General features: G+C 37.2%; 1 protein-coding gene across 1 annotated transcript in view; it reads right to left on the bottom strand.

Moving 5' to 3' along the window:
• Window positions 1-11,274: 11,274 nt before the first annotated feature.
• MYBPC3 (myosin binding protein C3) overlaps window positions 11,275-21,341 on the bottom strand; it is a gene marked incomplete at both ends in the record, with an annotated part of 62,005 nt that continues 51,938 nt past the window's right edge. Inside the window, 5 exons of the mRNA XM_082485070.1 lie at window positions 11,275-11,517; window positions 14,062-14,198; window positions 14,756-14,915; window positions 15,664-15,803; window positions 21,037-21,232. Of these exons, the coding sequence (XP_082341196.1) occupies window positions 11,275-11,517; window positions 14,062-14,198; window positions 14,756-14,915; window positions 15,664-15,803; window positions 21,037-21,232 (876 nt within the window). The remainder of the gene's footprint in view (window positions 11,518-14,061; window positions 14,199-14,755; window positions 14,916-15,663; window positions 15,804-21,036; window positions 21,233-21,341) is intronic.

Here is a 21,341-nt window from a genome sequence, read left to right as displayed (position 1 = left end):
TAAGACTCTTAAAGGGTCTGATAATAAAAATGGCCCTCTGTCCATTTTGACAGATTTTTTTTTTTTTTTTAAGAACAGATGTGGCTAAATAGTTTTAACACTTGCTGTTCAGTGGCAAGGAGGAATCAGTGAGAACTTCAGCAAGTGGATGGACACTAGGCTTCTGCTCTTTAGGTGAGAGTAACTTAATTAGCTTCAAGATTGAAGAAACTTTTGAAATGTACAAAATCTTTCTTGTACTTGATAATGGTGAGTTGGCAGGTGTTCTGCTAACTGTGGGAATGTAGCATATTCATCTGAGACAAAGGCATACCATGCAGTGTTTGCACTACTAAATACACAGTGCTGTTCTCTGGATATCAAATGTAGATCTGAAGGTTGGATTTAAAATTGGTGTAAACGCAGAAGTCTTTTTGGAATGCAGTCTTCATTCCTTTCTACCTTCACTTCATCACTCCTAAGCATTGAGAGGTACATAAACTTTACATTGGAGGAAAAAAATAATTACAGTGATTTGCATGTGTTTTGTCACGTCCCACTTATTTTGATCTTCAGGTAAGAATTCCTTAGCAGCAGCAAGAACTGGGAGGCTTCTAAACCTTCAAGAACCAAATGGAAGACTAACTGAGAATAACTAGTAATAATAAATAGTGCTTGAAGATTCTTGGAACAAAATGAATAATCCTTCCGTTTTTACCACTAGGAGGAGCCTGTGTCTTAGTTTTTAAGTATTTCAAGATGACAACCTTTTTATTTTAACCCTCGTGGTATTTCCAAGGCACTTACACAAATGTGACAAAGATTCATGAACTTGCCTCAAAACTTAAGGTATTTGCTTATCCTGAACAAGTTTTTTTTTCTGCTACAATTCCTTGCTTGTGGAAGTTGGTTTTCAAAATGACCATTGAGTGTTCCCTGCAAACACTGTGGTTTGTGACTAGTCTTCATGGCAGTATTCAAAGTTGGAACCAAGGTTAGTAATTTATCTGTCTTCTGGATCACAGATCTTCATTGTGATGTTCCAGAAAAAATGCCCTTGTTTTGTTTGTGGATGCAGTGTTAGTTTTTAATATGAATGAGTCAACATCTCCCCACCAAAGTGGTGGGTTCCCCAACATTGGACGCTTTTAAGAGTCAGGTGGACAGGGTGCTGGGCCATCTTGTCTAGACTGTGCTTTTGCCAGGAAGGTTTGGACCAGATGATCCTTTAGGTCTCTTCCAACCTGGTATTCTATGGTCTTAAAGGTTAAAGGTTTTAACATCAACAAGTGTTACAAAGATAGTACTTATTAGGTGTTATTTATTAAAGATATCTCTGGAAAAAAGCTTGAAGGTGTGTCTGTTGAAGGAAAAAGTTCATTAAGAAAACAATTGAAAAAAATTCTTAAACCCTGATTCCTAGCTTTAGATAAGTTGCACCTTCCTACTTTGACAATTTCAGGACAGCATAGTTTGTAAGATAAAATGTTTTTCTGGGCATTCAAAAGCTAAACAGCTAGTAAATGTAAATCATGAAGAATTTTAATTCCAACTAAAGTTCTATCTTACTGGTCAAAGTGGATGGAAAAATGTGGCTGTGATTCTATGCCTTCCTCAGGAACCTTTATGTTGTAAAGATATTGAAGATATTTCTAGAATCATGCTGCTTATGCAAGAGGAAGGCTTTTGATTCCCACTGAGTGTATTGTTAAGAAGGAAGCAGTTGCCTAGAATGGGAACAAACCTGTTGCTTGCCCCTGTGCCGCACATAGGCTCCTGTTATCACTGAATTCAGAACTAAACAGAAAATAGAAGCTAAGCTCACAAAGAGCAGTATTTACCTCCCAGTTCCCTTTGCCAAATGGGTGTAAGTCAGAAGCTGTTGCCTCTGAGGTGAGATCTTTCTGTGAGAAAAATGGCTCCTGCTCAACTCTGACTCCAGTGGTACTGAGGAACTCCAAGTCACTGCTCTTAGACAAGCCAGGTTTTGGTGAAAGACATCTCCTAGCTCCTAAGGAAGTGGGAATTAGGACCAAGAAGCAGCAGCTTTGTGCAAAGGACCTTGCCAGACAAAAGGCAATGCCAAAGAGCTTCTTGCTCTTCCAAAAGTCACAATTCAGCCAGAGGCATCTGCTGCTTATAAGGGAAAGACATTTCCAAACAGCTGAGTAATATTACTTTGCTTCTGCTAGCAGCAATGGCTTCACGTACAGTCCTACCCTGTAACGCTCTCATAGGACGTTCAGTGTGAGCAACAGCTTTGAGTTCCTACAGCCATTCCCAGCATGGCTATTTCACTAAAACAGTAGAAATGTGATGGTGCTTTAAATAATAGTGGGTATGTGACTCCTCTTTCCACCACTGTATCTGCTGGTTTAAAAGCTTGTTGTTGGTGACAAATGAGGTTTGAGTGCAGTCAAGTACAAACCAGACCTAAAGAGGACCTCTTTTAGGCAGATCCTGTGCTCAGATACAATAAAAATCAGCTCAATGTTTCTAACAAGGTTAGTCTGTTTACATGTGATTAGTGTAATTGTAAGTTGTAATTAATTTTCTGTTTACATGTATACAATGTTTTGAAAATTCTGTGGCATAGTAGTTCTAGCATTGACTAATTTTGGTTTAAAGCATCAGTCCAACAGAGAATCATATATAAAACAGCCAAGGGCAAACAGTCCTGCTTCTATTTGCAACAGTTACTATAGTGATAAACGTGGTTTAGGAACCTACATAGAAATAGAAATCCCCTTCTCCCAAAATAGCTATACATAAAAAGGAACAAACGGTGGCAGGAAAAACACCAGTAAAACTCTAAACAGTTGCTTCCTTCAAGTGTATGAAAACTAGTTCTATATTTCCATTCCTTCCTCTCTTTTTTGCCTTTTCAGTTTCTCTTATTAACTCCAGTGAATGCCAGTCTATCCATGCTGCTCTGGGTATCCAAGTGCACTTTTCTTCCTCTTTTACCTGTCTCCCTGCTTGGATTCCTCACCGTTTCCTCACAATTTCTTGGCCTATACTCTCTTCAGCCAGTCAGGCTCCATTCTGCACCTCAGTTTCTCACCAGATGTATCCATCTGTTTCCCTTAGTGTTTTTTCATATGTTCTTCTCACTTCTCTGACCATCATCATCTCTTCCAGCCTCTTTGCCCAAACAGTTCAGACCTATGCTTTTCTGCCGTCTCCTGCCCAACCACTCTCTGCCCCTTTCCAGCTTCCAGTCATAGTCATCTTTCTCTCTCCTGTTCTTACCAAGCTCTCTGTCATCTTCTTTCTTCCCTCAGCCTCATTCCACTCTTACTCCCTTTGCATTTAAATCGAATTATTTTTGGTGGAGTGCCGAAGACTGCTTATAGAGGGAATAGAAAAGTCTTAGTTCTGCTGTTCTGTGATAGCTCCTAGCAGCAGTTCTTCCCTGCTGATACTAATTTGATACTTAATTTATCTGCTATTAAAAATAAATTTGTCTAAACCAGACTTGTAACCTAACAAATTGTCTAAATTGTTAAAGTTTTTCAGTGCTGCAGGAAACAAAAAAGCGTAAGAGGAAATATCATGCTTTGTAAATATGTAGTACTGTGAGCTCCCCTTTATACCAGTGAGGAAGAACAAGTCCTGTTTCCAGGTAGAAATTTTTGAGGACTTTCCAATGACCAGAATCGACTGTACTTGGGTTTTTAAGGCAACATATACATGAACTGACCTACAAAGCAGAAGAAAAACCTGGAATTTTGGCCATTTTTCTTCTGGGTGTGGTATATGAAAACCAGCAGTAAACAACAAAACTTTATTTGAGAGTTGTATTAGTAATTAGTCTTTTTGTGATCATACTTTTCTGGAGTAGATCTGCGTTACTGGGGCAATTATTAGCATTATGACAGATACCAAGCAAAGGCAGCCTTACTGAAGGTTAACTTACTTTAATCCACAACCTGGGTTCATGTATTTGGGTCCCGCAATTGATACTTCCAAGCAAAACAACGAGAACTATGTATGATATTCTTTGTTTGTTAAATAAACCATAATGAATATAAAATGAAATTCAGATGATTATCCATGGTGAAGAAGAAAAAGGGGGCACACTTACCACTTATTTTTTTCCACCTTTAACCAATCTCCATATGTTTTCATATCCTCTTATATTTTATATATATTGGATTAGTCACTGTTTTGGACTATTTGTCTTCTGTAAAGCTATCGTTATACAGAATTATGACTGGAATATGTTCACAGCTATGACAGTTATCTATGGTTTTAGGGCTGCTTATTGTCAACGTTTCTGTCTGGCACTGAAAGCAGATGCTAGACTATTTTTTCCATATCAGGACCTAATAACTGAAGCTGTTCTTATCTATTTCTTTTAAACTTTCACCAGTTCAACCTGTTTCATGATGTGATGTGTTGCTTATGCAGATTGCGGTGGGGACTGCCCAAAGACAAGTAAAGGATATCTCACTGACAGCTTTTGTTTCCCTAAAATAGAGTTCTGAGATTGGGAAGCACTTGAAAGGTATCAGTGGGGCTATTTTTAATCTCAGCAGACTGTTCTTACAAAATTCATTCGTAAGGAGACAGGAATGGCTTATATTTCCAAACCTGCTCTGAGATTATATGTTAGTGACAAACCCTCGTCCTAAACACATACAAGGATATATTTCAAAGAAAATCTGTGATAAAAGCAACATAAATGCTTTTTCTGATTTCCAGAAATGTCTTTTGCCTTGCTGTTCTCATTTGAATGGTTAAATTAAGGAAAAAATGCTATCAACTAGTATTTTCATGTGTTTACTCATTTTACTCATTGTAGATGTTCCTTGGAATAGCTAGCACAATAATCCTTTCTTAGAAGGAATGAAACCTTCAAGAGAGGTGTGCTGAAGCTATCTTAAATATCTGTCTTGCCCTGCATTGAAGAGCCTTGCGTTATTTCCTTGTTTAGCTCCAGCTGATCCACTTCTCATTAGCTAATAGGAGGAATTAATTATCTCCCTGGGCGACCACCAGCAAATTCACACACAGCCTTTGACAGCTTCTGTGTAAGCCCGCCGAGTTAAAACTGGAAGAGGGATGGGGCGAAACCCAGCGCGCTTTACCTTAATCCTCTGTGCTCACACCACAATCCGAAGTGATTTTGTCCAGGTTTTACAGACCTGGGCAACGACCCCTCAGACCAAGAGCGGAGGAGCGGCTGGAGGCGCTCCCGGCGCTGAGGGGAGGGAAGGGCAGGGCAGGTGGGGCTCGCGGCGCCAGACGGCCGTTTGGGACGCCCCAACGGCCGCCGGGCCGGCGCGCGGCAGCCGCGTCCCCCTCGGGCGGGAAGCCCCGTGACGGGGCGCTGCCATCGCGCGCCGCCGGCTGCGCCCTCACCTCAGGGTACGGCCCCGGCGGTAACAGGCTCCTGGGGCTCCCCCCCGTTACACCTCCCCCCGTACGCGTCCCTAGGCCCTGATGGGGGCAAAGCCAGGCAGCCCCGGGAGCGGTGCCAGCTGGACAGTGGTACTGAGGTATCGTCACCAGCTTCCACCTGCGGCCCTGGGGAGGTTGGGGGTGGATTTTAACTCCTGCTACAGGCATTACCCAAAATTCAGGTGTTGGCATTTAAGGCACACCTGCCCACCCCCCACCCACCCCCTGCTCTGAAGTTCACTCTGTGAGGACCCTGAAGAGAAGCTCTATTTTGTGCCTTTTAAGTACAATTTGGATAATGCTTCAAAATCAGATTAGTAAGTAAGAAAATAGTTGATACAGGCCTGAAGGAGCCAATCTTTGAGACGTTTATTCAATTTTAGAATTACACTTGAAGAAAAAGATTATTTTCTTAATGTGCGTTTTGTTTTGGGTTTTGAAACCTCCACCCACCCCCCTGCCCCACCCCCAGGTTTCATACACTGTTTTTTTCTTTTATTGTTATTTTATGAAGTGTTGGTCAACTGTTAAATCCTTTTGCTATTATTTTTTGCTCACAGAGTAACGGTCAGGATTTGAGCATGAAGGCAATCTCAAGTAACTAAAGGAAGTGAGGAGTTCTGGTAAGGCTTGTTTGGACAGTTTAATTCCATCTTGTGGTTTTTATAAAGAGTATTAAGTGAAGCTTCCCATTGCTAGGAGCAAGTATATATTGCTTACTTATAATATTTACACAACAGTGCTGAAATACAGGATGAAACACAAAAGAATTGATGCTGTGGTGTGAAATGTGTGTTATCCTGGGCTAAAGCGTCAGCTGAGGGTTTATCTGGCTAGCAGGCAATGCCACACTACGAGAACTGAGCTGGTAGGAGTACTGGAAATATTATTTATTGTCTTAATTTTGTAGGGTTAGTTGATGTTTCTTGTAATGGTATCTTAGTTCAAGTGAAGCATTGGGTTAGCTTGACTATTTCTGTGCTACGTGATACTGTGCCCTTAGTAATGCTCCACAACATCCCTGTGCTTTAGCTAAGTCTTGGGTATGCTAATTTGAAGCATCCAGGTATCTCCTTTCCTGATATACAGTTAGTAGCAACTTCTTTGAAGGAAAGGCATGTACACTGAACGGGCAGTAAGCAGGCTGAATTGATAGGTTTTAAATTGAAATTGTAGTAGTATCAAAAGTTAAAGTCAATTTCACCTCCAACTGGGTAGAAATAATAGGTCTGAAGAAGTTATGTTTGTTTAAGTTACATATACTTGTCACATGGAAGGATCTTTTACTTGAGCAATAACAGAGTTTTTTGTCTCGGGGAAACTACTGAAAGGGCTTTAACAGGGCTGCTGTTTTTTATAGTAGTTGCTGTCAGCTGTGAAAGGCACTTAATATGCTAAAAGCATGCTAAAAGAGAATGCTAATAGATAAAAAATTTTTAACTTTATGACCTACGTTAATAACTTTCTTACTATTGATCTTACCTTGCACACTTCTTTCGAACAATACTTAACAACTGCCTTGACATTTAGAGATAAGTCCATCTGATTTTTTGCATCAGAGGAGATCCCACACAGGAAAAAATAGTTAAACCATTTTTTGTCAAGTAGTCTCTCAGGTGTGATGGGGAAAAATTGTAAGATACTCTGTTATTCTTAGCCTGCTAGCTTTGGGAGAAACTTCTGAGTTTATGTAGTTTTAAACAGATTGGGATGGAAGTAATATATTTATTTCTGAACAACACGGGATTAATGGGCAATTAGTGAACTATGCATTCAGGATCAATATCAGCTGTGGAACAGATAAATGGCAAAACTATATCTTGCAAAACATCAATAAACACCTACAGCTTTCTAAAGACCCTTCTAGAACCAATCACAGAAAGTCCAGATCTTGCGGGTGCACCTTCCCCCTTTTCCTCTTTTCAGTGTGTGAGGAGTGGTTAGCATTTTGAATTTTCAGAATTCGTGTTTTTAGAAATAACTTTTAGAAACCTAACTAGAGTGTGCTGCTTTTTGTAAATATTCAGATTTGCATTTGGTTCACTCCATGTCATTGAAAGTTTTGGAATTAAAAACTAATTTGTGTTTTTCATGTAGAAGCACAGCATTATCTTAGAGGGTCCTATAGAATTAGCTTCTAACTATTTGGTGCTACCCTGCATGAAGTACTTCCAGAAGTACTCTCAGCCAATATTTTTGAGGAGGCATTTTTTTTGATTGTCATTAGTATGAGGACTTCCAAAAAGTAGAAACTAAATTTGTGAGCACTGGAAATTTATTTTTTCATATATATATATGGTAGAATCTCATGCTTGAAGACAATTTGAACAATGAAATTTCATTAAAAAATGACTGACTGACATCTAGTGAAAGATCAGTTTGCAGTATACTGCTTTTCGCAGCTGAGAGGTGAAAGAAATGTTCACTTGAGAAAGCACTGCTCTTCCCAAAAACATTGTATGTTGAGCTTGAGAATTGAGCAGAAAATTCCATTTTCTTAGTGACTCTTGTTTTATTTTTGTACTCTTACAGTGTTGTACTCTATTACCAGATGACAGTCTATTCTCTTCATGAAACACCTTTCTGATAATAGAATTTATTTGGCGTAGCACCTAGCGTTCCATAGGGTAAGCTGCCTTTGTAATCTAAGAGCTCACAATTCAGTCCCTGCTTTTCAATATGCACAGATGCTGAGATGATGCTCTTGATCCACTGCATTCTGGTCATAGGCTCTTTATAATATAGAATGTCTCTGACTTGTATCTGTGAGATGTGCTTTATTTTTTTAAACAATATTGTTGCTCAGAAAATGAAAGTACAAAACAATGTAAACTTGTTTGCGCATTTTTCCATCTTTTTTATTTATTTGTGAAATAATAACAATGTGCAACAGAAAAATATTAACCTTGGATAAATTGACTTGGGTTTTAGAGGAGTACCCTCTTTTTGCTGCTACCATAATAAAATAATCAAAATACATATCTCATTATCATCAGTGTTTTTATTATGAGGACATAATTGCTTGTTTAGTACAACTAACATGCTGTATGAGACATGCTTTCCCATCGCAACTGGTATGTTGGAGGCAGGGGAGTAGTATTATTTCAGTTCCTTCGTGTTGATTCTTCCAAAAGCCAATGCTTCCTGGATTAATTTCATCCTCTCACCTTCTTTTGTACTGTGATCATGAAAAAGTACTGTCTAGCCAGAAACTACTAACAACTACTGCAGGTCAAAAAAAACCCCACCCCAAATACTATTCAAACTAGTAGGTGAGAAGCCAGAAATGCTATTGTGTCATTTGATTAGACAAAATTATCTGCAAAAATATATACATACCATTCATAGACTTTCAAAAGCCTTCAGTAATATTGGATGACAGTAAGTTTATTGCATTCATCACAAGCTTTTTGTTTTGAAATTTTTTATTTACGTGCGAATAATTTTCCTGGTTACATCTTTCACTTTTGTCTGATGTAAAAGATTGTCTCTGTAGATTAGTATGGTGTCTATGATTGGTTGCAGAAGCATCTAATAACTGGAAGTCTGTGCTGGTGTCTTTCAAAAGCTGGAAAATCAGTAGCAAGTAATTATCAAATAAACTATTTTCTATATAAAGTAGAACAGTGGCTTCAGCCAGAGATTCCAAAATGGTGTATTTCGGATGTGTGTCAGCAAAGACCTGCTCAAAAGCACAGAAGTGGATATTTTGAGCACTGACAGTAAAAGCAGTAGGAATGAAAATTACTTTCTATTGTGCACAGATTAGTATAAAGAAAGGTGATTAAATATTACAAATAATTTTTAGTATTTCATTATTCTGAGGTACTTTTTCTTATGAAGAATGTCAGAATTCTGAGAAGAGAAAATGGGGAGAACTGTAGAAGTGGGGAAACTTATGTTTGTTTCAGACATTAGGAATGGACTGGATTTGCCTGTAACTGTAATACTTGTTTTTGTTTTTTTTTTTTCAGACATATCTTATTTATGTTGGGGTGGGGGGCAGCAAGTTTTATCTCGATTTCCCTGAATTTCCTCACATGGAGATGAGGGCAATGTAACTAAAACAGATGCATGAAAAGAGGAAATATTGTCTGAAAATATGCTAAGTAAGCACAACACTAAAGACACTGCTGCCTCCTAGTACACATATATTAAATGACTTTTAAGATGAGCAGGACTCCTAAATGTAGCTGAAATTTTCCTTCATTAACTTGTTCAATTTTCTTCTTTTCAAGTTGTGTTCCAATGCTGAGACAGAGAACGGGGAGAAGAATTTATTGTCAAATACATTACCTGATTGTTTATTACATCTGTTTCAATTTCTTAAAGTCTAAAATGTACATTACACTTCTAGATGCATTGTAATTTTAACTCTGTTTCCTTAGTTAAAGTAATGCACGCGGATTATTGATGCTAGTTAGCTCTATATTAACAAGTAAGTCTCCTAGAGGGAGTGCTTGTAGTGAATTAAGGAAAAAAGGCAACAAAGTATTATGTTATTCTTAGATTTTTACACTGGCACAGCATATTAAAGGTTGAGACCCATGAAATCCTGACTTTAAAATAAACCAAATAAATTACCTTGCAGGAATGTAATCTTAGTATGATTTTTGGAAAACAAACAAACAAACAAACCAACCCCCAAACCCAACAGAAATCAAAACAAGCACATACACACACCCCCATTATAAAAATTCCATGAAGTCTCTAACATGAATATCTAATGACTGTTTAATCTTATATCTAACCAAACAGCCATTGCTCCTTTATCCAGCTGAATTATTTTGATTCATACCTTGACTTGCAGATGAGTCGAGATTCAGAGTTTTACTGAGGTGCTGCAGAATAAAAAAAAATAAAGATATTATTGGACATTATAAGATGCTAATTTTAAATTGAGACTGGGTCCTGAAGGTGAAATTTGAAAGCTTTATAGTAGTTGTTTTTATCTGATGATTCCAAGGAGATTTATTGTTCCTAAAGCAAGCTTAAGAAGATGATTAATATCAAGCTTTGAGCTATGTCTATGCTGTACGGTATAGCACTGAACAGAAATACTTACTTTAGCTAGCCATTGAACTGAAAGTATATGTCTTATTAAGCTGCTGCATAGATTAGCTAGACATTTCGAAGTTCTTAATCTGAGTTCACCACTGTATTAATGGAGCTAAATTGCTTGCTGCCAAGACCACAGTGAGAGTGTCGGTGCCCAGCACTGCAAGGTGTACTGCATACACATTCCTGACTTAGCACTGAGTAAAATATTGAAATCTGTGCTCTGTAGAAATACCTTCAGGCTTGCTGTCCTGAAAATGGATCTGTCACTTTCATGGATTTTTCTGGTTTTGATGAGCATTTAAAGTGGTGCTATATAGGTTTGTACTGACAAATAGATACATTAGTAGTGGCTTTACCAAAAATATTTAGTCAATATTTCTTACTGTGCTATAAACATGTGACTTTTTTTGCTGGCTCTTTTGACAAACAAAATAAATTATAAATGTCTGAAAAATGTTTGTGATATAGCATGCACTACCTTTTACATATGTTTAAGGGCTAATGACTTAATGTAAAACTTTCAATTACAGAGTATGGCACAAAGGATAATCAAATTATCTACAATGCAGTGTTTGTAAATAGACCTCTATTCCAGTCCTAAGTATCTTCTCTAGAAATATTGTCAGAAGGGTAGTAATTGTCCACCTTCAGACCTATATTACCTAGGAAGTAACCAAGTAACCTAATTCTGTCATAACAGCTCAGAATGAAAAACACAACCTTTTTGGTGTTTTTAATCAACAACCTTTTTGTATACCACCAAAGAAGTCAGGGTTAGATAAAGGGGAACTATGATTTATGTTTTTAATATTTTTTTTTAGCTGTTACTCATCCATTACTCTTCATTTCAGTAGAAGTGTTATCCATAAGATTCATCTGATTACCTCTGACGTCCAGTCTGCACTCTATTTCAGCTTCACCACACTCATTAACAGCTTTACAGGTATAACAGCCACTGTCAAATGGAGTGGGTTTCCGAATCTCGAGGGTCAACACACCCTGTTTACTGAACATGCGGTATTTGGCATCCCCAGAGAGATCCATTTTGTTTTTGTACCAGAATATCTTTGGCTGAAGAACACAAAAGAAGACTTTTAAAATAGAAGGTAGAAAATGGAAGACTTATGGCTGATCTTAGAACTTTAATTTAGCCATCAAAGGGTTATGCATTATGAGGCCTATATATTACACAGCAGTGTTAATACAAGGAACCTCTTCTCATTCAGTATAAACTCGTGAAACTAATAATTCAAATGTTCAGTATTTTTTTAACTCTCAAATAACACATAGAGAATGTTGGTCTGTACCCTATTTTATTGCAATTTTTAAAAAAGCTTACAAACCAGCTACAAATTCATTCCTTCAGGAGTTATTTAATTGTGCTCATTAAAATATAATTGAATGCTTCAAGTATCATACAGAAGGGGAATTAAACTGTACAGGTTATTAGAGCAGGAGTGTCATAAAGGTCTGTTGGGTGGTCAACTTGGGATGTCAAGGTTTGGGCTGGGAAGGGATTTTCCAAACCATTTAACATATCTTTAGCAACTTCAGGAATTTAAAAAAGTTCCTGTTGGCTTCAGCTGAGCAAAAAAGTGGTTGGCTCTGTACCAATTCAAGCCATTGTGGGTTTTTTCCAGTACCTGAAAATGTGCCTTTAATTTTTATAAATGAAATTTTGAAAATGAAAAATCCAACATAAAGCAAACTGCTTTTGTTTATTTCAAGCTCGTTAGTACATATAGTGAAGAAATAGGCTTTAAAGAGTGGAAGACCAAGCTCTGCATTCATCTGTTTTACTTTCAGAATTAACATTTTCTGTTTCTTCACCCATAAAAAAAATAAAACTACTATGGCGTTTTGTAAAGCGTGTTCAAATCTACTGAATCACTTGTGTCTTTGATGTATGATATACAATTCAGTGCATCCAAGTTGCCGTGCTTAATTTTCTTTAAAGATATCAGCTGGATTTTTTCCTGACTCAAAATTTTTTGCTTCTTTTTCTGTAGCCTCTTTATCTTTCTGGGTATATATCTTTTATTTCAACGCTGCTACCAGGGCATGAATATTGACTCTGTTTGAAGTGGTAACTTTTTATTGCCATACAGATCATATCTGAGGTATACTTGGTATTCTATAGTTATTCAGAATTGGAAGGCTCTATTAACATAAGCTACTCTCTGTGAAAAAGACCTTTTGCGGAGTTCTGCAGTAGGTATAGAAACTTTTTGTTAATGTTAAGTTGGGCAATGCAAATACAGAAATGTATCTGGAAAAGTTGCTTTAAGGTTATTAGGTGTACTGAAGGATGAGGACTATTTGTGTCCTTCAGGCTAATGTGGAAGGAAGAGCTATCGTGCTCACATTCAAAAGCCTGTGGCTACTGTATTTAACAACTGTAAAATATGAAGTTTTCCTTAGAGTCTTCTTAAAACCATGGAAACTGAATGAAGTGGATATAAATGCACAAAAAGGTCAGTTAACCAAGAGGGAATATCATTACTAACACTGTTATTTCATGATCAATCTCAGCTGCAGCAGCTACTGGAGGATGATTTTTGCCTACAGTTGCTGGAATTACTTCTTTAATGTTCTTGTTATTATGTGGGTATGCTTCATTTTCATATTTGACTTTTGTCTGGAGTTCCTTCTTCATCCAATGAATGGCAGCAAATGAGTACATTAAGATTATCCCTTTTTTTTCCTTGGGTTTTTTTTTTTTTTTTTGAGTTAATTTGAACTTTGAGAAATTATCTTACGTATTTTGCTGTGTAGCTGTCAGATCCTTGTGCAGGGATGTGGAAGGGAGAGGAGCTGGAAATAAGCAGCCAAGAAGGGGAAGGGAAAGGGTACTGCGTTTTTTGTGATTGTACTAATTTAAATTTATGACAAGATTATGTCATAATATGGTAAATTCTTCCACTGCAGACAAAAAGCCTATTTCCCTTTTTTGAGAAACCTAAATTTAGCTCCTAGCTGATACAGTTTTTACTGCTTGTTCCTGACCCTGACAAAAAACTACATTTTTTTGTACTCTTTGAAGAGACTAAACAAATACATTTAGACTGAGAAAATATTCCTGTGAAATTAAAAAATAAAACAATTCCCAGAACTTCACACGTGACAACAGGTCTTATTCTAGTTAATTTTGCAAAGTAAGTCAGACTCTAAAAGAGTTATGTGGACATAACAGGAAAAACTAGTGTTCCTATGTATCATTGAGGTTAATGGAATATTACATTAGCTGCTGTTTTCTTGAACGACTGAAGAGAATAAAATGTGCATTGTGAGAAGATACCTTTGTTGTTGTTGTTTACCTTCCTCAGTGAGTAGACTTTATGTGCATATGGTGCATTTTCAATGGCATGGTGTTAGTATAAGCAATGACTGTCCTGTCTCTCTTACTGTATAATCCCACTGGTTCTGTGCACAACCATACCAATGCTTGTGCCATGCATTCTGGTTAAGCATCAGTTATGAGTGAGTGGGAGATAATTGTGTGACCTTTACTTAATATAGTCATGTTACACTCCAATCACATTGAACTGGCATGAATTCTAAGGCAGCATCTTGGTGTGTTGCAACAGTATCAATGACAGTTAATGTAATCCGTACCTTGGGGATTCCTCTTACAGCACAGCTGAGTGTGGTGTTGTATCCTGCAATCACAGACCGGTTTACTAAAGGGTGAGTGAATTTAGGAGGTTCGGAGAAGTCGTGTTCTTTGTAACTAGGTGGCTTATAAGTGGTGCCTGCAATTCAAAGAAATGAAATAGGAAGAACTGTGTTTTCTATTCTGTTGACTTTTGTACAATTTGTCATTTAATTTTCCTGTATGCTTTAGAGAAGCTTCAAAGCTATGGCATTTATGGTATAACAAATCTTTAAATTCACTTCACTCTAAAATATATCTCGTGTTGAATGCTTTAGTTAAAGGTCCTGGCAATCATAGGTTTTTGGCTTCTGTTAAAAATATGAAACCCATATGTCTGCAGGGGAAGTCTTTACCACAGACATCTTAAACTTTTAACCCCAGAATGTAAATATAACCCCCCAGTTGTATTACTTTCTTAAAATAATATAGTTTAGGAAGACTGTGTGATTAAATATTTTTGAACAGATGTTTGTGTTAGTACAGGACATCTGCCTAGATAAGGCCTCCTGATGCTAAAATACTTCATAAATGCTAGTTAGTAAGTAATGAAAATATCTATAGCGGTGCATCTAACTAATACTGTATTTTCCTTTTACTAGTGTATTAATTCTGCTACTTAGTGGCTTTTGTGATCTTTCTTTTGAAGAATGTTACCTGTTTTTTGGATATAGGCAGGATTTTTGGTGGTTGCAGCAGTTTCACTCAATCCACACAAATTTTCACTGAAGATTCGAAAAAAATACTCATTTCCCATAATCAGGTCTGACACTACACAGTTTGTGCGACGATAGTGATCAAAAACAGTATACCATTCCTGTAACAAGACTATACTGTTTAGAAAGATGGTATGAGAGGTCAGACATGGTGCTAGTTTTAGTATAGAGAGATCCTTCTTGCTACAAGGAAAAGACAGGTATTTCAGAGTAACCTGCAAAATGAATATTATGTTACTTCCCATGAAGATCAGCTGATCTGTTTTACTTTCAAGTGCGGTGGCATGGCGTGGTAGTTGTATGAATACTTGCATTTTAAGGAAAAAAACCCCAACCCTCTTTACATTTTAGCCCTAGTCATATCTGGGGAACCTGATACAGGATGTGTCCTCAAAACATGACTACTTGATGGGGACTCCATGAGAAAGACTTTTTCCAGTTTGACTGGCATACGTACCTCTCCCAGTATGTACCTTAATATGCCCAGCATCTGAGTTCAAGTCTAACTCTTCCTTCCTCCCTCCCCTTCAGTTTTTCCCTGCAGTTGTGAATAATATAATTTCAAATAAAAAATATAATTCCACTTTCTGAGTAGAGCTGTCTGTTCAGTCCCCACCAGAGATGGGACAGGCTAGGTCACACTTTTTACATTTTCTACTGGGCATTTTATACAACACTACACTTAGCATTTTGATTCCTTTTAGATTCTATTCTTCAATGCTTAATTTCCTCCAGTATGCCATAGGATGCCTTGGATACACAACTGAGGGTCATGAATTTAGCTGTTTTCTGCAAGCCAGAGCAGGTAATAGTTTAAACTCCATACAAAGTCACTGTGCAATTTCTTACCATTGTCTTTTTGTCAGCTTTCTGGACTGTGTAGCCCAAGATCTGTGCATTGCCATCATCTTGTGGAGGTGTCCACTCCAGGGCTGCATTAAATCCCCAGACATCTACAAGTTTTATACTCTGAGGAGGACCAGGTTTGTCTGCAGAGGAGACATGGAAAACAAACAACCAAAACCCAACAACCATTAGCTTCTGGGTCACCATCTAAGAGCTTTGCCATTTCCTCCCATGCAGGGAAAAAATAGCAATCTATAATTGTTCCATAGCAATACACTTCATTTATGTGAAGTTGAAACTGTAAACAGGAAAGTTGGGAAATTCTCGAATACCCTCTTAATACTCTTCTGGAGGCCTGGAACCTACTGAGAAATAGACAACACAGTAGAATTAGTAACATAGGAACCAGACAAACTCTTCCTTAAAATGGAATAAGAAATTTGTGTTGTTTGGACGTGCGATTAACTCTCTTACTTTCTTTGTTACCTGAGTGCAATTTCTCAGCCATTTATGTACACTGAGAGTCATATAAACAACAAAGGCAACTGGGTATGTATTCCTCTCAGCTAAGGAAGACCGGCCATTTGGGACCGTACCTGATACTTTCTCCTGTTGCCTCAGTGCTTGTTAGCTTGCCCACTAGTGACATTTCTCTGTAATATCTAGGAAAAGAACAAGCTCTCAAAGAGGTACAGAAGTCTATGTTCATTTTAAAATACTTGGAAATATATAGAATTATGTATTATAAAATGATAAAATGATAAAATTATGATTATAAAATTTCCTTTTTTCTTTCTCTTAAGGATCATTCATATTTATACCAATGTTGTTTAGTCAAATGTTGTAATATTTAAATTAGATTTATTAAGTAATATTCCTCTTTGTTTCAACTTGAAGGTGCTACTTCTCCTTTTTGATATGTTAGATTGTTGCTCACAGTTACAGGGCCTGTTCGGGAGGTGACCATTAGGCCTGAGTAGATGGTCTAGTGATTTAGTGAAGGATAGTTTGAGGTCGTACTAGATAGCTGAATGGAAACTGTCTCTTCTTTTTGTAGCTAAGCTGGAAAAATGAAGAAAACAGTAGGAATCTGATAGATGTAGGTTTGAGACGAGCAAAGCACAAAGGAATACAATTATAGATTGCTTGTAATGTAATTCCTTAAAGAAGGATATGCAAACCAGCAATAAACCAGCCTTTGACTGTTATTAGGGGAACTGTGACTTTCTATGTAAAAGCGTAACGTGCTAATTCTCTTTTCACTGGCATACTTTGGAATCAAAGGCTGCTTTATAATTAGCTTTAGCCCTTTTTGTCCTCCTTCAAATTGCTGAACACTGGAGCCAACTAGAACACAGCATGAAGTTTAATAAGGAATATGGAGTGCATTGCTCTCATTCCATTAATTGTCCTCTTCCTCCTTCTCTTACACTACCATTTCAGAGAAAAAGCTGCCATCTTTTGTGTTTCTCAACAGCTACCAACTTCAGGTAAAGCTTGCTTTCTTCTTCCCTGTTTCTGAAGTAGGGAATGGTAATGTGTTGTCAAATGAACAGCATTACTTACGAAGACGTGGAAATGTATTTGTTGTAATCTTGAACCACAAACTGAAAAAGGAAATCTAGCTATATTTCTAGATGTGTATCTTCATTATACAGAAATTAATTAATCTATTCTGATTTGAAGATAAGGATTTTGGATACTACATATGAATACCTGCATGGATATGAAAACTGCAACAGTCTCAGTGGGCAAAGCTCTACAAGCCGTAAATAAGTGTATTATGATCTAATAGTAGACAGATGTTGTGATATTTAGCAATTTGTTAATTATTTTCAGGTCTACCTACTGTTATAACCCTCCACAGTATCTGCCTAATTCTACAAGTATTTTTCCTGTGAGCTTACCTACAGATGTATTTACACAAGAGTTGCTTTTTGTTTTAAAGGGAAGCTTACACAATGCTTCCTCAAAAACTGTGGACACCTTGGTGATGGTAGTTGGTTTATATCCTACAGGAAGAGATTGATAAGTGGAAGAAACACACAGTCTTAGGTGCAATGAAAGGAAAAACTATGCTTTTTGGGGAAGCCTCACTGGACAGATAGATTTTTGAAGCCTGTGCCTTATCGGTCCGAAAAGCAATTACCTGGGGACCTTCCTTCAAAACTAAAAACAATGGGATGGCAAGTCATTTGTTAATTCAGTAATCTATTGGAAGAGTTAGACTTCAGGAATGTGTGTGTATTCTTGTGTATGTGTTTATGTACATAGCTATAGATATGATTGGGGGGGAACAATTTCAGAGTATGACTTTATTAAGAACAGAAAAACAGTTTAAGTCTTAATCTGCTATCAGCTTAATTTGATAACAACTCAATGATGCATTAAATAATACTTTTTAATAAATTGTTTCATCTACTCATGGTGGTATAAGTGGAATAAAGAAAAAGAGTGTACTGAAAGCCTCAATATTTGTAAGGCTTTGTAAAGGACAATCTTACAAAAGGTAGAGATGGATAAATTTGCTAAATGGATTTTTATATTCCTGGTCTTTGTGGTTTGATGGGATAATGCATTCTGCAAGAATATCTATTCAAAATTCCTTTGTAGAATTGTAGAATTTTCCTTTCTTAGTACTGACAGGTACATCTCTAGCTGGTAATTTGAACAGAGGATGGGAAAAGTTAATCCTAGTGATGCATCTGTAGCAAATTATTTTCCTCTGTAGGACACTGTTACAGTGGTGATTTATATTCTGGGGAATTGCTCTGCTACCCTCAGCACAAACTTCTCTGAGGATTTTTGCATATTACTGACTTTTATAGAATGGGAAGAAGAGATAAAGTGTGAATTGTCTTTTAAAAAGAAATTACAATTTACATTTTCAAATAACAAATAATGAGAACAATAAATAACTCTAGTTAAAAAAAAAGCCAAAACCCAAAACAACCAAAATATAAAACTGAGTTTTGCTTTGGTCAGTAGAAGGCATAGTGGAAGCTGCCAGTTATTGATGGGGGGGGGGGGGGGGGGACGGGACAGCAAGTTGAGGGTCCTGTATTTTTCAAAGACTGGAGATAATTTCATTATCTTCATTATCTGTAAGTATTTGAAATATACTGTATTCCCATAGTAAGACTCCATACTTGGTAGATCTCTGGAGTGAACCACAGCAATTGTTTTGGCCATAAGGGCAGATGATGGCAGTAACAGAATGTCTCCTCCTGTTTGGAACTGACAGGTGACTCATCACAGCAGCATAGCTTTTGGTTACCTGCATTCTCGCCTTACTCCAAAAAAGATAAGGGCTGATGCTGCAAGCCTTGCTCCTTCATCAAGTAGACATTTACCAAGGGAAGTTAGCTGATGAACAGACACCTCAAAAGATCACTGATTGATTTATTATATCTCTGAAAGCTAAGTTGACTTTTCCACATGCCATTCTACAGGACCTAAAGCATTACTAGTAGTATAGAAAAGAGTGCCTGAATCACCTGTATTTCTCTCCTGTCAAGAGAATATAAAATTTGGACAGCAGAAAGTTCCATAGACAGAACTGAAAAGAGGTAGTTCTCATGAAAGGGTGACAGAATCAAGAATTGGAGTAGATGCCTTGGTTGCAGAAGTGTCTGCATATGTTACAAGCTCTTTCCCTTCTTGGCCAGGAATTAAATGAAATCTGTGTATTCCCTCTCAGCTGAGCAAGCTGCCCAAGAAGTAAAAAGTTGAATACCTGTCCTCCAACTCTGACATGTATTAATCTGTGGGATAAGATTAGTTGCTTTTTTCAGCCACTCATTTTCTGTACGAAATAACTCTTTGAGAATAGTACATGTAAGTGTTTGTATGCCTTTCTACAGTACCAAACAATGGGTGGAAGATACTCGGTACTATGCTGTAAGAGCAATGTGCTAGAATCTGGAGTAACTAACCAGTTTTAGAAACAAATTTTGGTGTGTAGGGTGCACTACTCTGCTTTATCCAAGTCCCTTGGGATTACTATGTTTTAGCTGCCATTAACTTATTTTGCTGTTGCAGAACTGCAGCCATCTTCTTGAGCAGAAGCAGCCAGTGGTATTAAGACATATTTGCTCCAATTTGTTATGCCTTTCTTCTTTACTGTTGGCACAACTGTGTACCCATTCTGCCAACATTATATTATAAAACTTTAAGGAGAATACAGTCAGCATTACATCTTTAATTCCAAAGCATTCGGAGTTATGTTTAAATACTCTTTTTGTGCCAGAATACATATTCTAAAAATGTATTGATACATTGGAGAAAATTTGGGATGACAGTGTGAAAGGGTGGGGAAAGAGAACTAAAAACAATTATTAAGAATGTTACATAGAGCTGTAATGAGGGGAAATAGAAAAGTTCTGGCTGAACATTAATGAAATCTGAGCAGGCAAGATCTCAGAATATATCTTACAAAAGCCCAAGGGAAGTTACTGAAACTTTTGCCGTGCATTCCTTTAAAATTATACTAGAAAAGAGACCAGAAATTGGGTAATAGAGAATAAGCCTTCACTAAGCCTCAAGCTAACTAGACATTCTTAACAGAGTAAGGCATTAAATGTGAATTTTCCAAATTCATAGGACTGTGTCTTCTTGTAATTTCTAATTCTCAGAACAGTAGAGGTGTAGTAGTGCAATGATTTTATCTTCACTGTCCTTATCTGCTGAAAAAACCTAATACGAGTATATCCATTCCAGGTTCCTATTTCCTACCTTGAGAACAATATGGCTATTCCCAAGAACACTAGAACTCTCAAATTCTTTCTATCACTCTCAAAATGATAGAAGGGGTGATAAAGATGATCAAATGGCGTCTTTTTGAAACTAACCAAAGAGTCTAAAACTTGAGAAAATTAACGGAGGACAGTGTGACTGAAAGCTATAAGATCATAAGTAACATGGAAAAGGTGAATAAATTATTATTCCTATTTTTTTTTTCTGACACAAAACTGTATGGACATCAAATGAGAGAGACGCAAAACAAACCAAAGAGGTAGTGGTACAAGCACTTAAACTGAAAATCCTTACAAAAAGGTATTTGGATTCTGAAACTAGACCTGGATTATGAAACTGACTGGATAAAATCCTGTAAGAAAAAAAACCTGTCAAGAACTATGGGACACACAGATAATTCCACTCCCTTAGAAAGTCTCTAGGACACAGATAATTTCAAGATGGGAAAATATACTACGAAAATAAGGTGGAATAGGAGCCCTGCTCTGAGCTTTGTCCTAGTTATCTATCAACCGTTGTCAGAGAAGAAATTCTGAGGTACTTGGATCTTCAGATTGCTTCAGTATGGCCACTATTTTCTTTTGTATGATATGCTTAATTTTGATGTTGTCAGGCTCTTACCTATGATTTGCATTGTTATTGCAACTTTATCAGTCATGTTTTCTATTTGAAGAGTGACTTCATATGCTCCTGAGTGATGAAGCTCTGCCTTTCTGATGAAAAGGATTGTGTCCGTGTTGCTGTTTCGAATTCCCACATCTTTGGAGTCTAGAGTCTGACCATCTTTCATCCAAATGATTTTGGGTCTTGGTTTACCCTGAAAAGAAAAAAAAAAAAAGGATAGTTTTTTTTTTAGGCTATAATAGATTTTGACTTTTAATTTTTCTGGTTTTTTTTAGTGATCTATAAATGTAGAAAGCAGACTA

The sequence above is a fragment of the Vanellus vanellus genome (genome assembly GCF_965231255.1).
Source record: "Vanellus vanellus genome assembly, chromosome: 6".
Classification (NCBI taxonomy): Eukaryota; Metazoa; Chordata; class Aves; order Charadriiformes; family Charadriidae; genus Vanellus; species Vanellus vanellus.
This window is presented reverse-complemented; position numbering and strand designations above follow the sequence as displayed.